Source organism: Salmo salar, chromosome ssa02 (genome assembly GCF_905237065.1).
Source record: "Salmo salar chromosome ssa02, Ssal_v3.1, whole genome shotgun sequence".
Taxonomy (NCBI): Eukaryota; Metazoa; Chordata; class Actinopteri; order Salmoniformes; family Salmonidae; genus Salmo; species Salmo salar.
Genome location: NC_059443.1, coordinates 21,988,573 through 22,009,588, shown reverse-complemented (window position 1 = coordinate 22,009,588; position 21,016 = coordinate 21,988,573). Strand labels below are relative to the sequence as shown.

At 46.0% G+C, this 21,016-nt stretch overlaps 1 protein-coding gene across 5 annotated transcripts in view; it reads left to right on the top strand.

The window, feature by feature from the left end:
• The window catches only part of LOC123728291 (uncharacterized), a 44,879-nt gene that overhangs the window by 17,598 nt on the left and 6,265 nt on the right, over positions 1 to 21,016 (top strand). The window contains exons 2-7 of one of the 5 annotated variants that reach the window (XM_045700281.1): positions 5,341 to 5,375; positions 14,805 to 14,840; positions 15,221 to 15,317; positions 16,860 to 17,084; positions 17,446 to 17,586; positions 20,460 to 20,773. In XM_045700281.1, the coding sequence (XP_045556237.1) occupies positions 5,341 to 5,375; positions 14,805 to 14,840; positions 15,221 to 15,317; positions 16,860 to 17,084; positions 17,446 to 17,586; positions 20,460 to 20,773 (848 nt within the window). Of the gene's footprint in view, positions 1 to 5,340; positions 5,376 to 14,804; positions 14,841 to 15,220; positions 15,327 to 16,859; positions 17,085 to 17,445; positions 17,587 to 20,459; positions 20,774 to 21,016 lie in introns of all 5 variants that reach the window. The other 4 variants (XM_045700272.1, XM_045700296.1, XM_045700290.1 and 1 more) reach the window with 4 other exon arrangements.

Below are 21,016 nucleotides of genomic sequence, written 5' to 3'. Positions count from 1 at the left end.
TGTTTATTAGAGTGGCCGTGTGTGTGTGTGTGACTGTGTGTTTATTAGAGTGGCCGTGTGTGTGACTGTGTGTTTATTAGAGTGGCCGTGTGTGTGTGTGACTGTGTGTTTATTAGAGTGGCCGTGTGTGTGTGTGTGACTGTGTGTTTATTAGAGTGGCCGTGTGTGTGACTGTGTGTTTATTAGAGTGGCCGTGTGTGTGTGTGACTGTGTGTTTATTAGAGTGGCCATGTGTGTGTGTGTGACTGTGTGTTTATTAGAGTGGCCGTGTGTGTGTGTGACTGTGTGTTTATTAGAGTGGCCGTGTGTGTGTGTGTGTGGGCGCAGGGTGGCAGTCCTTGCTGGTGAACACAGTGACTCAGTCTGAGAGTGAGTTATGAAACTGACACGCCATCTTGCCTTTAATGCTGACAGGAGAATATTATTATCAGATTACTGTGTGTGTGTGTGTGTGTGTGTGTGTGTGTGTGTGTGTGTGTGTGTGTGTGTGTGTGTGTGTGTGTGTGTGTGTGTGTGTGTGTGTGTGTGTGTGTGTGTGTTGGCATGTGCGCAACACTGCTACTGTCTATATCATTACCACTAATGACAGATAGAAGAAATAAAGCACAGTGATCTATTACAGAGCACCGTGTTTTACATTTGCTTTGAAGAATCAATTGGATTTACTAACTGATATTGAGGGGGAACAAATAAAGTGGGACTTGAACCAGCAACCCTTTGGTAGAGTGAAGGCACTACCACCTGTGACATAAAGCTCCAGACAGATGACACCTTTCCCCACTTATCACCCGATCGTACAGGCCTTTATTCGTTGAATCAGATGAATCAGGTTAGTGTAGGGCTGGAGAAAAAACTTGCACCCCCTGTGGGTTGGTAACCACTGCTTAGTTCTTAGCCCAGGCTGTCAGTCATGGTAACCCATGCAGGGTCCTACAGGTGGTGGGGTTAATGACTAAGCTGGAGTAATGAGGCATGGCCTACCCTCTCATGACGGGTGCATGTACCATTGGAGGGTGGAGCAGAGGGAAGAAATGTTTTCAGGAACAGGCCATCCACCCGTATCTTTGTCTGACAGACTGGCTTTTACGCTTTTAGCCTTTTACCCTTTTACCCTTTCACCCGCAGCCTCCCCATACGCTCTCTCTGTACCATCTGGAGCTCTGGTGCTCAGCTGTTTCCCGGCCCAACTCTCTCACACACCAGCTCGCTACAAGTTCAGCCTGCCTCCCACCGTGTCAACTAGCCTCACCACAGCTGTCACCACCAGCACCAGCCAACCAGAACAGAGACTCCCCGTTCATATCCAGCTCTGCATCGCTCGTTTGCAGCAGGGCCTCTGAAATAAAAAGACAGATGACGCTCAAGGGCTTCTTCCCATGTCAGCGGGAGTTGTCAGGTCGCTGACAGGGCAGCCTATGCAGATCTTTGGTTGTTCGTTTGCCACGGCCGCTCTGTCACCCCTCCTCTCTTTCTCCTTTCTTGCTCCTCTCTTTCTTCTCTCTTCCTCCTCATCTCTTCCTCATCTCTTCCTCCTCTCTTCCTAATCCCCTTCACTGCCTCTCCCTCTCTCTCTCCAGATTGGCTGGGTCTCGACTGGACCCGTCTCCTCCAATGCCGCAGGGGGATATCTGGGGATGAGGGAGAGACCTGGGCTGGGGATGGGGGAGAGAGCTGGGCTGGGTATAGGGGAGAGAGCTGGGCTGGGGATGAGGGAGAGAGCTGGGCTGGGGATGGGGGAGAGAGCTGGGCTGGGGATGGGGGAGAGAGCTGGGCTGGGGATGAGGAAGAGAGCTGGGCTGGGTATAGGGGGAGAGAGCTGGACTGGGTATAGGGGAGAGAGCTGGGCTGGGGATGGGGGAGAGAGCTGGGCTGGGGATGGGGGAGAGAGCTGGGCTGGGGATGAGGGAGAGAGCTGGGCTGGGGATGGGGGAGAGAGCTGGGCTGGGGATGGGGGAGATAGCTGGGCTGGGGATGGGGGAGATAGCTGGGCTGGGGATGGGGGGAGAGAGCTGGACTGGGTATAGGGGAGAGAGCTGGGCTGGGGATGGGGGGAGAGAGCTGGACTGGGTATAGGGGAGAGAGCTGGGCTGGGGATGGGGGAGAGAGCTGGGCTGGGGATGGGGGAGAGAGCTGGGCTGGGGATGGGGGAGAGAGCTGGCTCATTGCTCTGCTCTGGTCATGTGCTCCCTTGTTATTGCTGTTGAGGCTCCTATAGCTGCAGCAGTTACTCTTCATCAGAAAAGATTATGTATGTCGAGTAGCTGTTGTGTTGGTCTGCTTTCCTTGCATCTTGCAGCTGACTAAAAATAGCTTTCAAATCCAGTTGTTCAAGGAATATTGCGCTGATTTGAAATATATGACCTCAGAATAAGACACTTAGCTGATCTGATGTTTGTGTGTGTATGTGTGATGCCGTATTCATATGAGGTGTGTGTTTATGTGTGCGTGTATTAGTGCATGTTTATGTGGGCATGTCTATGTGTGTTTGTGTCTTTTAGCCACACAGAGGAAACCTGGGACACACTCTGTGCCCCCTAGAGAGAAAGAGACGGAGAGATCCAGTCTGGATGGCTGACTAACTGTGTGTCTCACATCACCTGTGTCAGCCCCACAAGGTCAGCCTGGAAGACACTCAGACTGGCTGGAGTCCAGGGGGTCAAAGTTCACACTACAGGAAACACTAACAGGGTCATTATGGGGTCAGACAGCCCTGACTACATCGGTCAGTTTTAATCTCTGAAACTCGTTATTTATCCAGATGGAATAGGTGTAAATGGTGTGGCGGCAATCAGGTGGAAGTAGGTGCTAACAGCTACTCAGTCAGCTGAGAGCCCTGCAGAGGAGTCAGGCAGGGCAGGCAGACAGACAGGAGGAGGCAGCGTGTTGGAATGTCTCTGTAAAGCTAACACTACTCTACCGGTGGGTCACTGGACATCGAGGAGCTCTGGGTATTAATTCCTCAGTGAGACAGATAACTGACTGGTTTGATTCAATACTCCTACAGTCTACAGATACAGCACTACACACACTGTACACACTGTACACACACACTCAGTGTACACACACAGAGAAGCAAACCCCCCAGAGAGAGAGAAAAGGGGGGAGACAAGGCCACAGACTCTGATAAAGAGAGCGAGCGCCCAGAGACTGCTGCTGTATTTAAACTCCATTACCACCAATGTCTCACTAATTAAACCTGTGTTTTAATTAGGATTTGGACAGCCAGGAAAAGAGGAGGGATAATACAATGCATTAATCCAACAGAATGTTGGGAATGTACTTCAGGTTCCTTCTGTCCCTTTGTCACCCCCAGGAAGGATTCACAGTGTGTGTGTGTGTGTGTGTGTGTGTGTGTATGTACAGTTGAAGTCGGAAGTTTACATACACCTTAACCAAATACATTTAAACTCAGTTTTTCACTATTCCTGACATTTAATACTAGTAAATATTCCCTGTCCTAGGTCAGTTAGGATCACCACTTTATTTTAAGAATGTGAAATGTCAGAATAATAGTATAGAGATTTATTTCAGCTTTTATTTATTTCATTACATTCCCAGTGGGTCCGAAGTTTACATACACTCAATTAGTGTTTGGTAGCATTGCCTTTAAATTGTTTAACTTGGGTCAAACGTATTGAGTAGCCTTCCACAAGCTTCCCACAATAAGTTGGGTGAAATTTAGCCCATTCCTCCTAACAGAGTTGGTGTAACTGAGTCAGGTTTTTAAGCCTCCTTGCTCGCACACACTTTTTCAGTTTTGCCCACAAATCTTCTGTAGAATTGAGGTCAGGGCTTTGTGATGGCCACTCCAATACCTTGACTTGGTTGTCCTTAAGCCATTTTGCCACAACTTTGGAAGTATGCTTGGGGTCATTGTCCATTTGGAAGACCCATTTGCGACCAAGCTTTAACTTCCTGACTGATGTCTTGAGATGTTGCTTCAATATATCCACATAATTTCCCTGCCTCATGATGCCATCTAGTTTGTGAAGTGCACCAGTCCCCTCTGCAGAAAAGCACTTCCACAACATGCTGCTGCCACCCCCGTGCTTCACGGTTGGGATGGTGTTCTTCGGCTTGCAAGCCTCCCCCTTTTTCCTCCAAACATAACGATGGTCATTATGGCCAAACAGTTCTATTTTTGTTTCATCAGACCAGAGGACATTTCTCCAAAAAGTACAATCTTTGTCCACATGTGCAGTTGCAAACCGTAGTCTGGCTTTTTTATGGCGGTTTTGGAGCAGTGGCTTCTTCCTTGCTGAGCAACCTTTCAGGTTATGTCGATATAGGACTCGTTTTACTGTGGATATAGATACTTTTGTACCTGTTTCCTCCAGCATCTTCACAAGGTCCTTTGCTGTTGTTCTGGGATTGATTTGCGCTTTTTGCACCAAAGTACGTTCATCTCTAGGAGACAGAACTTGTCTCCTTCCTGAGCGGTATGACGGCTGCGCGGTCCCATGGTGTTTATACTTGCGTACTATTGTTTGTACAGATGAACGTGGTACCTTCAGGCGTTTGGAAATTGCTCCCAAGGATGAACCAGACTTGAGAAGGTCTACAATTTTTTCTGAGGTCTTGGCTGATTTCTTTTGATTTTCCCATGATGTCAAGCAAAGAGGCACTGATTTTGAAGGTAGGCCTTGAAATACATCCACAGGTACACATCCAATTGACTCAAATTATGTCAATTAGCCTATCAGAAGCTTCTAAAGCCATGAAATCATTTTCTGGAATTTTTCAAGCTGTTTAAAGGCACAGTCAACTTAGTGTTTGTAACCTTCTGACCCACTGGAATGATACAGTGAATTATAAGTGAAATAATCTGTCTGTAAACAATTGTTGGAAAAATTGCTTGTGTCATGCACAAAGTAGATCTCCTAACCGACTTGCCAAAACTATAGTTTGTTAACAAGACATTTGTGGAGTGGTTGAAAAACTAGTTTTAATGACTCCAACCTAAGTGTATGTAAACTTCTGACTTCAACTGTAAGTGTGATTCTATTTGCGGGTGCATGTTGAGTAGCACTGTCCTGTGGTCAGTCAGTGAAGTGATGCTCTTCTCTCTAACACAGTTATACAGTAATGATTAGCCTACTGTTTTATGACTGTTTAGTGTTACAGCCAAAGTCCCACCTTATCCCCCTGACCATGCTTCTCCCTCTCTCTCTATTGGCAGTGTGAAGGAACTTGCATGTATTTACATTGCCAAAACATATTCTAACGATTTATCTCTCTTCTCTTCTTCTTCTTGTTCTTCTTGTTCTTGTTCTTCTTCTCTCTCTCTCCTCGTTTTTTCTTCTTTCTCTCTCTTTCTCTTACCTTTTTTCTCTGTTTTAGCGGCAGATGGAGTGCCAGTAAAGGATGGGGAACAGGTAAGCCTGACATTCAGGACTTTAACTATCACTCTTAATTCACACAGCTCAGCCACCCTGTTCCACCCAATGGCTCCAGCAGTGGGTCGCTCACTATTCCACGAATGGGGATCTTGATCCAAGATGGTGACCAACATCAACTTTAGCTCTCTACTACTGAAGCCATGGGTGCTCCTGCATCTGCTTGTAGAGTAGCTAGCTAGCGCACATGTTGCTGTTGGTTTGCTATCTTCCTCTACACTCAAAATGGCGGCTGTAGCTGGAAGGAGGACCAACCTCTGTGGTTGGCTCGTTGCTGTTGCTACGACGTCTGCTGCTTCTCTATCACGCCTCAGTGCTGGCTCACTGTAGAACAGTAGGAGCATCACCGACCTCTCCTCCTCTCACTCCATCCCTCACTCCTCTCCTCTCAGATCCTTTCCACTCCACTTCTCCTTTCAAGTCCTCTCTCCAATCCTTCCTTTTGAGGTACTGTTACTAAAATGATCTTCAGCACTTCTTGGATGATTTTGTGGCAGGAGAAAGAGGACCATTTAACTTGAAACCGAATGTACTGTACTGTGGATCGATGATGTGTTTCTCTTGACAAACTTGCCCTTCAAAAATGTAATAAAAAAAGAGTGAGAGAGAGGAGAGAAACAGACAGACAGACAGACAGACAGACAGACAGACAGACAGACAGACAGACAGACAGACAGACAGACAGACAGACAGACAGACAGACAGACAGACAGACAGACAGACAGACAGACAGACAGACAGACAGACAGACAGACAGACAGACAGACAAAGAGACAGAGACAGAGACAGTGTAACAACAAGAGAGAGAACATGAGAGCTAGGTTCTCTGGAGACTGAACACATCTGTAAGGGGACATGACACTCATAGCGTCCTGCTGGTTCTAAGGCCCCGGCTCTGGTATTGGTACTGTCTGTCTGTCTGTCTGTCTGTCTGTCTGTCTGTCTGTCTGTCTGTCTGTCTGTCTGTCTGTCTGTCTGTCTGTCTGTCTGTCTGTCTGTCTGTCTGTCTGTCTGTCTGTCTGTCTGTCTGTCTGTCTGCAGACACAGATCTCACCAGAGAGGACACTGACACCGCTACCATCAGCCAGCTTACATCAGTTATAACACACGCACACACACGCACCCACACACAGATGGATTGCACACACGCGCACACATAAACACATGCGCACGCATTCACACACACACATACACACACACACGCCTACACGCTTGCACGCAGACACTTCAGTATCAGCCCCCCCACTGGCTTGGATGTGTGTTTGGCTCAGTGTTTGGTGTGGCAGACGTAACCAGAAAAGGAAATGAGAGGAGAGAGAGAATCATTCAGTCATAACATAATCACTCTGCTGTACTATGGAACTGATCAGCCTTTCAACCCCTCCCTTCTCTCTGTCGCTCTGGTCCTTGAATCTTCTCCTCCTCTGTCTTTCTGGTCTTTGACTCCTCTCCTCCTCTGTCTTTCTGGTCTTTGTCTTTCCTCTCCTCCTCTGTCTTTCTGGTCTTTGACTCCTCTCCTCCTCTATCTTTCTGGTCTTTGACTCCTCTCCTCCTCTGTCTTTCTGGTCTTTGTCTTTCCTCTCCTCCTCTCTCTTTCTGGTCTTTGACTCCTCTCCTCCTCTGTCTTTCTGGTCTTTGTCTTTCCTCTCCTCCTCTCTCTTTCTGGTCTTTGACTCCTCTCCTCCTCTGTCTTTCTGGTCTTTGACTCCTCTCCTCCTCTGTCTTTCTGGTCTTTGACTCCTCTCCTCCTCTGTCTTTCTGGTCTTTGTCTTTCCTCTCCTCCTCTCTCTTCCTGGTCTTTGACTCTTCTCCTCTATCTTTCTGGTCTTTGTTTCTTCTCCTCTATCTTTCTGGTCATTTAAAAAAAAAAATATATATTTTACCTTTATTTAACCAGGTAGGCTAGTTGAGAACAAGTTCTCATTTGCAACTGCGACCTGACCAAGATAAACGCATAGCAGTTAGACACATACAACACAGAGTTACACATGGAATGAACAATACATACAGTCAATAATACAGTAGAAAAAAAGAAAACAAAAAGTCTATATACAGTGAGTGCAAATTAGGTAAAATAAGGGAATTAAGGCAATAAATAGGCCATGGTGGCAAAGTAATTACAATATGGCAATTAAACACTGGAATGGTAGATGTGCAAAAGATGGATGTGCAAGTAGAGATACTGGGGTGCAAAAGGAGCAGAATAAATAAATAAATAAATACAATATGGGGATGAGGTAGATAGATGGGCTGTATACAGATGGGCTATGAACAGGTGCAGTGATCTGTGAGCTGCTCAGATAGCTGGTGCTTAAAGCTAGTGAGGGAGATGGGAATCTCCAGCTTCAGAGATTTGTGCAGTTCGTTCCAGTCATTGGCAGCAGAGAACTGGAAGGAAAGGCGACCAAAGGAGGAATTGGCTTTGGGGGTGACCAGTGAGATATACCTGCTGGAGCGCATGCTACGAGTGGGTGCTGATATGGTGACCAGCGAGCTGAGATAAGGCGGGGCTTTACCCAGAGACTTGTAGATAACCTGTAGCCAGTGGGTTTGGTGACGAGTATGAAGTGAGGGCCAGCCAATGAGAGCGTATAGGTCGCAATGGTGGGTAGTGTATGGGGCTTTGGTGACAAAACGGATGGCACTGTGATAGACTGCATCCAGTTTGTTGAGTAGCGTGTTAGAGGCTATTTTATAGATGACATCGCCGAAGTCGAGGATCGGTAGGATGGTCAGTTTTACGAGGGTATGTTTGGCAGCATGAGTGAAGGATGCTTTGTTGCGAATTAGGAAGCCGATTCTAGATTTAATTTTGGATTGGAGATGCTTAATATGAGTCTGGAAGGAGAGTTTACAGTCTAGCCAGACACCCAGGTATTTGTAGTTATCCACGTATTCTAAGTCAGAGCCGTCCAGAGTAGTGATGCTGGATGGGCGGGCAGGTGCGGGCAATGATCGGTTGAATAGCATGCATTTAGTTGTATTTGCGTTTAAGAGCAGTTGGAGGCCACAGAAGGAGAGTTGTATGGCATTGAAGCTCGTCTGGAGGTTAGTTAACACAGTGTCCAAAGAAGGGCCAGAAGTATACAGAATGGTGTTGTCTGCGTAGAGGTGGATCAGAGAATCACCAGCAGCAAGAGCGACATCATTGATGTATACAGAGAAGAGAGTCGGCCCAATAATTGAACCCTGTGGCACCCCCATAGAGACTGCCAGAGGTCTGGACAACAGGCCCTCCGATTTGACACACTGAACTCTATCAGAGAAGTAGTTGGTGAACCAGGCGAGGCAATCATTTGAGAAACCAAGGCTGTTGAGTCTGCCAGTAAGAATGTGGTGATTGAGTTGAAAGTTGAAAGTCTTGGCCAGGTCGATGAATACAGCTGCACAGTAATGTCTCTTATCGATGGCGGTTATGATATCGTTAAGGACCTTGAGCGTGGCTGAGGTGCACCCATGACCGGCTCTGAAACCAGATTGCATAGCGGAGAAGGTACGGTGTGATTGAAAATGGTCGGTAATCTGTTGGTTAACTTGGCTTTCGAAGACCTTAGAGATGCAGGGTAGGATAGATATAGGTCTGTAGCAGTTTGGGTCTAGAGTGTCTCCCCCTTTGAAGAGGGGGATGACCGCGGCAGCTTTCCAATCTTTGGGAATCTCAGACGTTCCGAAAGAGAGGTTGAACAGGCTAGTAATAGGGGTTGCAACAATTTCGGCAGATAATTTTAGAAAGAGAGGGTCCAGATTGTCTAGCCTGGCTGATTTGTAGGGGTCCAGATTTTGCAGCTCTTTCAGAACATCTGCTATCTGGATATGGGTGAAGGAGAAACGGTGGGGGCTTGGGCGGGTTGCTGTGGAGCGTGCCGGGCAGTTGACCGGGGTAGGGGTAGCCAGGTGGAAAGCATGGCCAGCCGTAGAGAAATGCTTATTGAAATTCTCAATTATAGTGGATTTATCGGTTGTAACAGTGTTTCCTAGCCTCAGAGCAGTGGGTAGCTGGGAGGAGGTGCTCTTATTCTCCATGGACTTTACAGTGTCCCAGAACTTTTTTGAGTTTGTACTGCAAATTTCTGTTTAAAAAAGCTAGCCTTACCTTTCCTAACTGCCTGTGTATATTGGTTCCTAACTTCCCTGAAAAGTTGCATATCACGGGGGCTATTTGATGCTAATGCAGAACGCCACAGGATGTTTTTGTGCTGGTCAAGGGCAGACAGGTCTGGAGTGAACCAAGGGCTATATCTATTCCTGGTTCTACATTTTTTGAATGGGGCATGCTTATTTAAGATGGTGAGGAAGGCACTTTTAAAGAACGACCAGGCATCCTCTACTGTCGGGATGAGGTCGATGTCATTCCAGGATACCCGGGCCAGGTCGATTAGAAAGGCCTGCTCGCAGAAGTGTTTTAGGGAGCGTTTGACAGTGATGAGGGGTGGTCGTTTGATCGCAGACCCATTACAGATGCAGGCAATGAGGCAGTGATCGCTGAGATCTTGGTTGAAAACAGCAGAGGTGTATTTGGAGGGCGAGTTAGTTAGGATGATATCTATGAGGGTGCCCATGTTTACGGATTTGGGGTTATATGTGGTAGGTTCATTGATAAGTTGTGAGAAGTTGAGGGCATCAAGCTTAGATTATAGGATGGCCGGGGTGTTAAGCATGTCCCAGTTTAGGTCACCTAGCAGCACGAGCTCAGAAGATAGATGGGGGGCAATCAAATCACATATGGTGTCGAGGGCACAGGTGGGGGCAGAGGGTGGTGTATAGCAAGCGGCAACGGTGAGAGACTTGTTTCTGGAAAGGTTCATTTTTAGAAGTAGGAGCTCGAATTGTTTGGGTACAGACCTGGATAGTAAGACAGAACTCTGCAGGTTATCTTTGCAGTAGATTGCAACACCGACCCCTTTGGCAGTTCTATCTTGTCAGAAAATGTTATAGTTAGGGATGGAAATTTCAAGGTTTTTGGTGGTCTTCCTAAACCAGGATTCAGACACGGCTAGGACATCTGGATTGGTGAAGAGTGCTAGGGCAGTGAATAAAACAAACTTAGGGAGGAGGCTTCTAATGTTAACATGCATGAAACCAAGGCTTTTGCGGTTGTAGAAGTCAACAAATGAGAGAGCCTGGGGGATGGGAGTGGAGATAGACACTGCAGAGCCTGGATTAACCTCTACATCACCAGAGGAACAGAGGAGGAGTAGGATAAGGGTACGGCTAAAGTCTAACAGAACTGGACGTCTAGCACGTTCAGAACAGAGAGTAAAAGGAGCAGATTTCTGGGCACGGTAGAATATATCCAAGGCATAATGTACAGACAAAGGTATAGTAGGATGTGAATACAGTGGGGGTAAACCTGTGCATATAGTGATAATGAAAGAGATATTGTCTCTAGAAATAGCATTTAAACCAGGTGCTGTCACTGCGTGTGTGGGAGGTGGAACTAAATTGTTAGCCGAGGCGTTTTGAGCAGTGCTAGAGGCTCTACAGTGAAATAAAACAATAGTTACAAACCAAAACAGCAATGGACAAGGCATGGTGACGTTAGGGAGAGGCATGAGTAGCCGGGTGATCATAAGAGTCCAGTGCGTGGCTTCAGGCAGCTAGCGGCGGGCTAGCAGGCTAACAGAAAGGCCTTAGAGGGGCGACGCAATGGAGGAAAGTCTGTTGTGGCCTCCTCATGCAGTTACATCAGCGGACGGATCAGCAGGGCTCCATGTGGTAAACCAGGCCAATTGGCAAAATATGTATAGTGGCCAAAGAAATATGTCCGAAGGGCCTCTTAAGCCAGCAGTCTAATGTGCTTTAGATAGCTAGCAGGCCGCGGATTAGCGGCTGTGCTTTCAGGGGACGTTAGCTGCTATAATTCTAGGTGGAAATATAATAAAACATTTAAAAATATGTTCAGAGCTTGCAGTATGAATCCTGAGATATGGAGAAGAATAAGTCCGACTAGCTCTGGTTTGAGTCTCGCTGTACAGACTGGCAAGAGTTGTCCGAGATGAAGGTAGCTGATGACCGCTAGCAAAGGATAGCTGCCTCAGGGGCGGAAATCGCGGGGGGGACGGGGGGGACACGACCCCACCATCCTGGGAAAAATATGATTTGTCCCCCCCAATATATCACTGAAACATAACTATGTAATTTAAATAACATTAATAATACGCAATGAAAGCAATTGTGCTGATTATAGACACTTAATAGCGCGTTTTTAAGTTTCAAAAGATTGCGACCCCCCCCCACCCTTTTCCTCACAATGGTTTGATCCACTGGCAAGGTAACAGAGGGGTCGTAGCCACTGTCTGAAAGGCACTGTCTGAACGTAACTGACGTGAGGTTAATACAGTCAATCGCGCACACACACTAGCTGAATATGCAGAGCTAGCGCGCAAATATTAACTATTAAGCAAGCTAGTACCTATTCCATTTATGTGGCCTCGTCAAAGATGGAATCTTTGCTATCGTCAATTTATTCCGAGATCAGCATGCAGATGATGTAAGTTAGTGCTTCAAAGTCCCTGTGATAAGGTTAGCGATAAACTGAAGTCCAAACTGAACAGAACTACACTCTCTTCTACCATTGTCTTAAATATATTTAATGGTCTCGTTGCAAAAGCTAAATTGTCGCAAGGGAACTTTTATTTATTTATTTTATTTAACCCGGGTAGCAAAGATTATAGCAAACACCACTGAAACTGAATTGGTGCTCGCTAGCTTTGCAAATTCAGCTATTGTTGGAAGCCAGCCAATATGAAACAAACTAATAAATTACAAAAGGTTGCAGCATATGTTGTGTAAATGGTGAACTCATACAGCTGTCAACTCTTGTCATTTTAATCCGTTTCACATTTGCTAGCTACCTTTTAGATCGAAGCCCAAATAGAATGATAAAAGATAAGATGATAGAAGCCCATCTCCTACTGTAAATAACCTACACACTGTGTGTGTGTGTAGCCAGCCAGCCAGGTAGAAAAATGGCAGAAAAATAAAAGACGGACATCAGAGTATTTTTCAGTACACCAAAACGCAAAGTAAGAACCCTAGTAGCCTAATATCTCAAAGACTAGTTGATAAAATGTTCATAAGAAAGAAATGAAATTCTAATGGAAATGTTTCACAATGATGTCATTAGGCAGAGCAGGCAACAGATGGCACAAAGACAGCAGAGTTGGGGACAGATATGCAGGGACAGACTGGCAGAGACAGGGAGTCTCAGGTAAGTTTGTTGAGTCTTTGTTTGGCAACATTATGAAAGGTTCTCCATTTTTTTAACTTGTAAAATAGGAACATAATTGGAAAATGCCATGGATACCCCCACTCTCAACTTAAACTGGTGACTGAACTAAGATTTGTTAAAGGCAATGGTATTGCTGTTGTGAGTAGTTAGCCTTCCCTGTAGCTCAGTTGGTAGAGCATGGTGTTTGCAACGCCAGGGTTGTGGGTTCGGTTCCCACGGGGGGCCAGCACAGAAAAAGAAATGTATGAAATGTATGCATTCACTACTGTAAGTCGCTCTGGATAAGAGCGTCTGCGAAATGACAAAAATGTAAATGTAGTTGTGTAGTTTTGGGTACCGGTAGTTAGGAGTACGGCAAACACCTTATTTCTTTGGTTCCTCAATATACATTTACCATATTTACCAAAGTTGATATCAGATTTTCGCCCCTGAGCTGCCTGCTAGCTAGTAGCTTCAGGAATGTATTCGATGGGCCTCGTAAGCTAACAGTCCGTTGTGCTCTAGACAGCTAGCATTCAGGGGACGTTAGCTGCGAAGGTCGGAAGGTGAGAAGGTTCAGAGCTTGCGGTGGGAATCCGGAGATATGGAGAAGAATAAGTCCGACTAGCTCTGGTTTGAGTCGCGCTGTACAGACTGGCGAGAGTTGTCCGGGATAAAGGTAGCTGATGACCGCTAGCAAAGGATAACTGACTGCTAGCTAGTAGCTTCGGAATGTATTCGATGGGCCTCGTAAGCTAACAGTCCGTTGTGCTCTAGACAGCTAGCATTCAGGGGACGTTAGCTGCGAAGGTCGGAAGATGAGAAGGTTCAGAGCTTGCTGTAGGAATCCGGGGATATGGAGAGAAAAATAGGTTCGGTATGCTCTGGTTGAATCGCGTTGTACAAACTGGCGAGAGCTTTCCGAGCTAACGGTTAGCTGATGACTTTTAGCTGGCTAGCTTATGTTGGAGATTTCAGTAATAGAGGAAGAGAAAAATACTTTAGAGAAAAAGCAGGTCCACACCACATTGGGTGAGGCGGGTTGCAGGAGAGTATTTTGATGTAAGGGGTTAGAAAAATATAAAAAGATATGCGAAGAAAAAGATATCAAAATATATATAGGCCATGTGCTGTTATAATCTCCACCCGGCACAGCCAGAAGAGGACTGGCCACCCCTCATAGCCTGGTTCCTCTCTAGGTTTCTTCCTAGGTTTTGGCCTTTCTAGGGAGTTTTTCCTAGCCACCGTGCTTCTACACCTGCATTGCTTGCTGTTTGGGGTTTTAGGCTGGGTTTCTGTACAGCACTTTGTGATATCAGCTCATGTAAGAAGGGCTATATAAATAAATTTGATTTGATTTGATATACATGGGACACGACAGGACGAAGGACAAAGACGTCTGACTGCTACGCCATCTTGGATTCCTCTCCTCCTCTATCTTTCTGGTCTTTGACTCTTTTCCTCCTCTATCTTTCTGGTCTTTTACTCTTCTCCTCCTCTATCTTTCTGGTCTTTGACCCTTCTCATCCTCTATCTTTCTGGTTTTTGACTCCTCTCCTCTGTCTTTCTGATCTTTGTCTCTCCTCCTCTATCTTTCTGGTTGTTGTCTCTCCTCCTCTATCTTTCTGGTCTTTGACTCCTCTCCTCTATTAATCTGGTCTTTGTCTCTCCTCTCCTCTATCTTTCTGGTCTTTGACTCTTCTCCTCCTCTATCTTTCTGGTCTTTGACTCTTTTCCTCTGTCTTTCTGGTCTTTGTCTCCTCTCCTCTATTTTTCTGGTCTTTGACTCTTCTCCTTCTCTATTTTTCTGGTCTTTGATTCCTCTCCTCTATCTTCCTGGTCTTTGTCTCTCCTCTCCTCTATCTTTCTGGTCTTTGTCTCTCCTCTCCTCTATCTTTCTGGTCTTTGACACTTCTCCCACTCTATCTTTCTGGTCTTTGACTCCTCTCCTCTAAAACCCTTATTTGTCTCTCTGCGTTCTTCTCCCTCTTTCCCTCTCCTATCTTTCTTTCTATTTCTGCATGTTGGTTATACTACTCTACCCCTGTCACTATCACTTCTCTCCTCCTCCTCTTTGTATCCTCACATTTCTTCCATGCATGTGTACGTCTTTCTCTACTTCTCTCTTGTTCCTACTCTCTTACTCTTTCCTGCTCCTTCTTTCCCCATCCCTCTCTCCTCCTATTTCTCTCCTTCAGCATGGATGTTCAGACTTTTCATGGGAAGGAATCAATGTAAGTGTTGTGACATCATTCCTTCATCTACCTTTATTTCTCAATCTATTTGTTTTGATTTATTTGATTTAACTCACTTTAGGTAACCTACTACTTCGTCCCCTCACTTCCCCTCCCATCTAACTCTCTCTATACCGTATCGTTAACTCTTGCAACACTTCCCATAATGCACTTCAGCACTGTCAAGCAGGAAGTTGTTCGAACAACGACCATGGGAAATGTTGATTTTTTTGTCAAATTATGACATTGTTTCTTTTTGACACTGTATTAACCCAATATCTACCTAATTCTCCTCTCACCTAACCTCTGAACTCTGTGTGCTTCTCTGGCACACATCTCTTTCTCCATCTCTCTATCATCCTCTTCTCTCGCTCCTCTAGCTGTCTATGGAAGACACCACGTCCATCCTGCCTCGTCTGAAGAGGAACAACTCCAATAACTATGGGATCGGTGCTCTGGCTAAGTCCTCACTGACAGGTGTGTCAGGTGTGTGTCTGTCCTGTAACTGGTAAACTGACCCCATGTCAGCTCCCGCCTGGACAGGCGCTGGAGCCGACATGGCCCCAGAGTGGGTTCCCCTGATTCACTTCCTCTCTCCATAATGATAATACTCATCAATGGCTGACCCCCCCAGTCATTGGTGGAATAACACTTAAACCTAACGACAACCCTATAAAAAAATACACTACCCACAATACATTGTTATGTGGCTTGTTGAGTTAACAAGAGGTGAGTGGGAGGTGTAGTTGTTTGTCTGTTAAGTGGTTGAGAAGCAGCATTGAACTGCTCTAGTGTCACGCCCTGACCTTAGAGAGCCTTTTTTAATTCTCTATTTTGTTAGGTCAGGGTGTGACTTTGGGTGGGCATATCTATGTTTCAATTTCTTTGTTGCCCTAGTACGGTTCCCAATCAGAGGCAGCTGTTTATCGTTGTCTCTGATTGGGGATCATACTTAGGCAGCCCTTTTTCCCACCTGTGATTGTGGGATCTTGTTTGTGTGTAGTTGCTTTCTGCACTGCATATAGCTTTACGTTCGCTTTCGTATTTTGTTGTTTTTCCCGGTGTCATTGTTAATAAAAGAAAATGTACGCCTACCACGCTGCACCTTGGTCCAGTTCTTCAGACGAGCGTAACATCTAGTGTCTGTGTAATGTGTCTACTGTCTCTGAGTGTAGTCTGAGTTTGTGTCTGTGTGTTACAGTGTGTATAACTGTGTAATGTGCATTGTGCACTGCACAGTGTAGTTTTGTACAGTTGTAATGTGAAGTGTATTGGAATGTAGTGAACTGCTAACTCAACATATATTAACTTGGACACATGAATTACTGAGCAAAGCCATAATGTAACCAGCAGACAGAATACAGACTGTCATGGCGGAACATGATTTCTAAAGTAGAGTGTCTTCCGCAGTGCACTGTATGCATCAGCTGAGGATGTCTTAACAGACACTGCAGGGGGAGTGGGGTTTCTGCTTAGCCAGCGCAGGCAGCTTAGCAGAGGTGTGAAAGCTATCATGTCAACAAGCCAACCTCTCATTACTCACACCCCTCTGGCCATCTCACCCCAATTAACCTCCTCTGTCCCATGATGCACCTCTCCCAGAGTAGACATATCCATTTGCTCCTCCATGTGCCCCATCATCCTCCTCGGTTCCACGCGTCATTTTATCTACATTATAAGCATCTCCTCCCTATTCATTTAGCCATGAATCTAAAGCATGTTCATTAAGCCGCTCATTTAACCGCTCATCCAGAGGCCCTTATCAGCACCACCTAAATGCTGATAGGATCAGACAGACCTAAATGTGGAATAATAACATAATATCTCATCTGTTTCCTTCCCCCTCTCTCTCCAACCTGATGCCTGTCTCCTAACTCCCCCAAACTCCACCTTCACCACTTCTCTAAACCCCTTAATATCCCTCCAAACCTCCCTTAATCCACTTTCACCCTTCTAACCCTCCCCAATACCCGCATCAATCCCTACATCCCTCTTCACTTCTCCCCCCTCCCTCCCCAGGTGTGAATCGCTCCATGAAGGACAAGGTGACCAAGCCTACATCCATGGCCCAAGGCCGGATGGCACACATGATCGAGTGGCAGAACTGGGACATGTCTGTGGTGGGCCCGGGGGGCGTCTCCGTCCCACGCAAGTCCACGGCAGAGCAGGAGATGGAGAGACGGTTGGAGAGCGACGCCTACAGCGACCTCAGCGACGGGGAGAAGGAGGCTCGCTTCGCCGCAGGTCAGAGGGGGAGGGGAATTTGTCACTGTGAGAGATGACAGAAGCAATAGGAGTGGTTGATGCTGATTTATGCAACCAGGGTGGTGTTCAGAGGAAACCCTCACAAAATGAAGCCTTTGGGAAAAAGGTGTTGAACCCCACATCATAACCTGACTGTTTATAGGTCAGCTAATCGGCATGGCATAACACCAGCCAAATATATCAACATTGGCCTAGGCAGAGCATAACCATAAATATTAAATAGACTACATATTAAATCTTTATTTAAAATAGCCATTGATATTAAATCATTAAGGCGCTGAGGGAAGGCGGCAGCCAACTGGGCCGTTACAATGACCCTGGCTTACCCTCTGCACTCCAGGTATCCTGCAGCAGTTTGCCATCTCCCAGGCAACGCTCATGGCCTGGACCTCCATGGATGGAGAGAGCCTGAGGTCAGGGTCCAACCAGGGCAGTGTGGCCCACCTCAGCGAGGTTAACCAGGAGAGCATCACCAGCCGAGGTAAGGGACTACAAATATGGCCTCTAAACCAGCATGTATCAGCTGAGATAAGGGACTATAAATATGACCTCTAAACAACCATATGTCAGTTGAGGTAAAGGACTATAAATATGGCCTCTAAACGAGCATGTCAGTCGATGTAAGGGACTACAAATATGCTTAACAAACTACAATAGCACCAATCAACTAGGGCAACAAAGTTTAAGGGATAGTTTAAGGACCTAAATAGGATCCTGCACTGCGGAACCTTGTCTAAAATTTGCAGCCAAACAGGGTTAACTCTGTGCTAATGTCAGATTCGCGAACACAGCCTGGGGGAATGCAAGACCAGGGATTTCAACTGTATAAATAGTCCACTTGGTCATTATTATTCCACATCGCTGTGCTGTCCGTTACAGTGCTCCTGTATTTCTCCTACTCATGCAAAGAGGCGTTCAGACATGGAGACATGTTGAAATTATAATGTGGTTTTCTCCCTGTGGTTTGTTATTGAGAGAAAACAAATGGCCTTGATGCTGTGTGATGATCATTAGCTGAATCACAACTTCAGGACAGTTATTTAATGTAATTATATTGCCTGAAGTAAAATAACCATAGAATGTTAGTATTAAACATGATTTGGCTGTCTCTGGATGTATTTTGACAGTTTTGAGTCATCATTAAAGTGATATAATGTGAGGTTGCCGGCATGATGCTTGCTAACTCTTAGCACCGCCATATCAACTCAGCACACCTTGAGGCGCTTTTGTCAGATCATGTAAACTCAGCAAAAAAAGAAACGTCCTCTCACTGTCAACTGCGTTTATTTTCAGCAAACAACGTGTAAATATTTGTATGAACATAGCAAGATTCAACAACTGAGACATAAACTGAACAAGTTTCAAAGACATGTGACGAACAGAAATGGAATAATGTGTCCCTGAACAAAGGGGGGTCAAAATCAAAAGTAACAGTCAGTATCTGGGGTGGCCACCAGCTGCATTAAGTATTGCAGTGCATCTCCTCCTCATGGACTGCACCAGATTTGTCAGTTCTTGCTGTGAGATGTTACCCCACTCTTCCACCAAGGCACCTGCAAGTTCCAGGACATTTCTATGAGGAATGGCCCCTAGCCCTCACCCTCCGATCCAACACGTCCCAGACATGCTTAATGGGATTGAGATCCGGGCTCTTCGCTGGCCATGGCAGAACACTGACATTCCTGTCTTGCAGGAAATCACGCACAGAATGAGCAGTATGGCTGGTGGCATTATCATGCTGGAGGGTCATGTCAAGATGAGCATGCAGGAAGGGTACAGCACGAGGGAGGAGGATGTCTTCCCTGTAACGCACAGCGTTTAGATTGCCTGCAATGACAACAAGCTCAGTCCGATGATGCTGTGACACACCGCCCCAGACCATGACGGACCCTCCACCTCCAAATTGATCCCGCTCCAGAGTACAGGCCTCGGTGTAACGCTCATTCCTTCAACAATAAGCGCGAATCCGACCATCACCCCTGGTGAGACAAACCGCGACTCGTCAGTGAAGAGCACTTTTTGCCAGTCCTGTCTGGTCCAGCAACGGTGGGTTTGTGCCCATAGGTGATGTTGTTGCCGGTGATGTCTAGTGAGGCCCTGTCCTACAACAGGCCTACAAGCCCTCAGTCCAGCTTATTGCAGACAGTCTGAGCACTGATGGAGGGATTGTGCGTTCCTGGTGTAACTCGGGCAGTTGTTGTTGCCATCCTGTAACTGTCCCACAGGTGTGATGTTTGGATGTACCGACCCTGTACAGGTCCATCCTGTCTCCCAATAGTGCTGTCTTAGGCATGTCACAGTACGGACATTGCAATTTATTGCCCTGGCCACATCTGCAGTCCTCATGCCTCTTTGCAGCATGCCTAAGGCATGTTCACGCAGATGAGCACAGACCCTGGGCATCTTTCTTTTGGTGTTTTTCAGAGTCAGTAGAAAGGCCTCTTTAGTGTCCTAAGTTTTCATAACTGTGACCTTAATTGCCTACCATCTGTAAGCTGTTAGTGTCTTAACGACCGTTCCACAGGTGCATGTTCATTAATTGTTCATGGTTCATTGAACAAGCATGGGAAACAGTGTTTAAACCCTTTACATTGAAGATCTGTGAAGTTATTTGGATTTTTACGAATTATCTTTGAAAAACAGTGTCCTGAAAAAGGGACGTTTCTTTTTTTGCTGAGTTTATATACACCATTCCTCTATCAGAAACTTGTTTGGCCAATTTCCCAAAGACATTTCTGCGAATAAATGTGATTTACCTCATTCTCTTGTGTTTGACAGCCTTTTTGTACATAACGGCATTGGCAACACACAAACTGATATATTCTTTCATTTATATTCCTCCTTCGCACAAAATGGCTACCATACTTCAAAAGTTTGAATGTTGTTATCAGTCAGTGGGGGATATTAGTCGCCTTGTTCATCCGTAACAAAACCAGATTGGAGTATGAGATGGCAAAAACTACCATGACGTTCCCTTATTCATATCAGCCGTGCTATTGGTTGAATTATATGTCATTTTAATGCAGGGCAGACAGACTCCCCAATGGCTATACAGAGTCATAATGTTGATGTATTGGACTACTCGGTGTAGCTACACTTGGGGTCTGTCTGGGGATTGTTCAAGTAAAGTAATTTTCTCAAGGATATATTTGGGTTTGAGAGGGTCGGGGTGTCCCCCAGGGATATCACATGATTCCACTCGAGGTTTCCTCTTTCGGGAAAAAGGCTGATGTCAGCATTGTAGATTTGCAGTTTGATGTCCATGAGGTCCAGTGTAGTGCATCTGTCAAGGACAATCAACCGCTTATCCCACCTCTTCACTCTTCTTTTTTCTCGTTCTTTTCATCCTCTCAGACCAGATATTGCACCACTCCTCTGCGGACATGTGGCCTAACACCTATGTTGCCCAGGGCCTTTACTGCCTCTCCTCCTCTGACGCCTGGGAGCCAATCAGCAACGAGCCCTCCGGAGTGGCCTCTCCCGCTGCTGGCTCCTACGTGATGCAGCAGGGCGGGACTTCCTGTGATGGGTATGATGGGAACGCGTTGCTGCAGCAGCAGCAGCAGCAGCAGTTCAACCTACAGCAGCAGAGTCAGCTCCAGCAGCTGCAGCAGCTACAACAGATACAGCACTACCAGCAACAGCAGCTCCTGTATCAGCAACAACAGGTGAGGGAAAAACAACAGTCTAATATAAGAGGAAAGTAATAACAATCTATTTCCATGGATAGACAATATTCATTCATGGCGTAGTCCGGCAGCTGACATTTTGTTTTTTAGTGGGTTTTTCTCTTTTTTCTCTTGGGTATTTTGATCGCGACAAGAATACTGAATTCGGCCTTTGATATGGTAATATCGTCAGAGATTCATCAATATATTATTGTATCTCCCTTCTTAGAGAACACAATTACC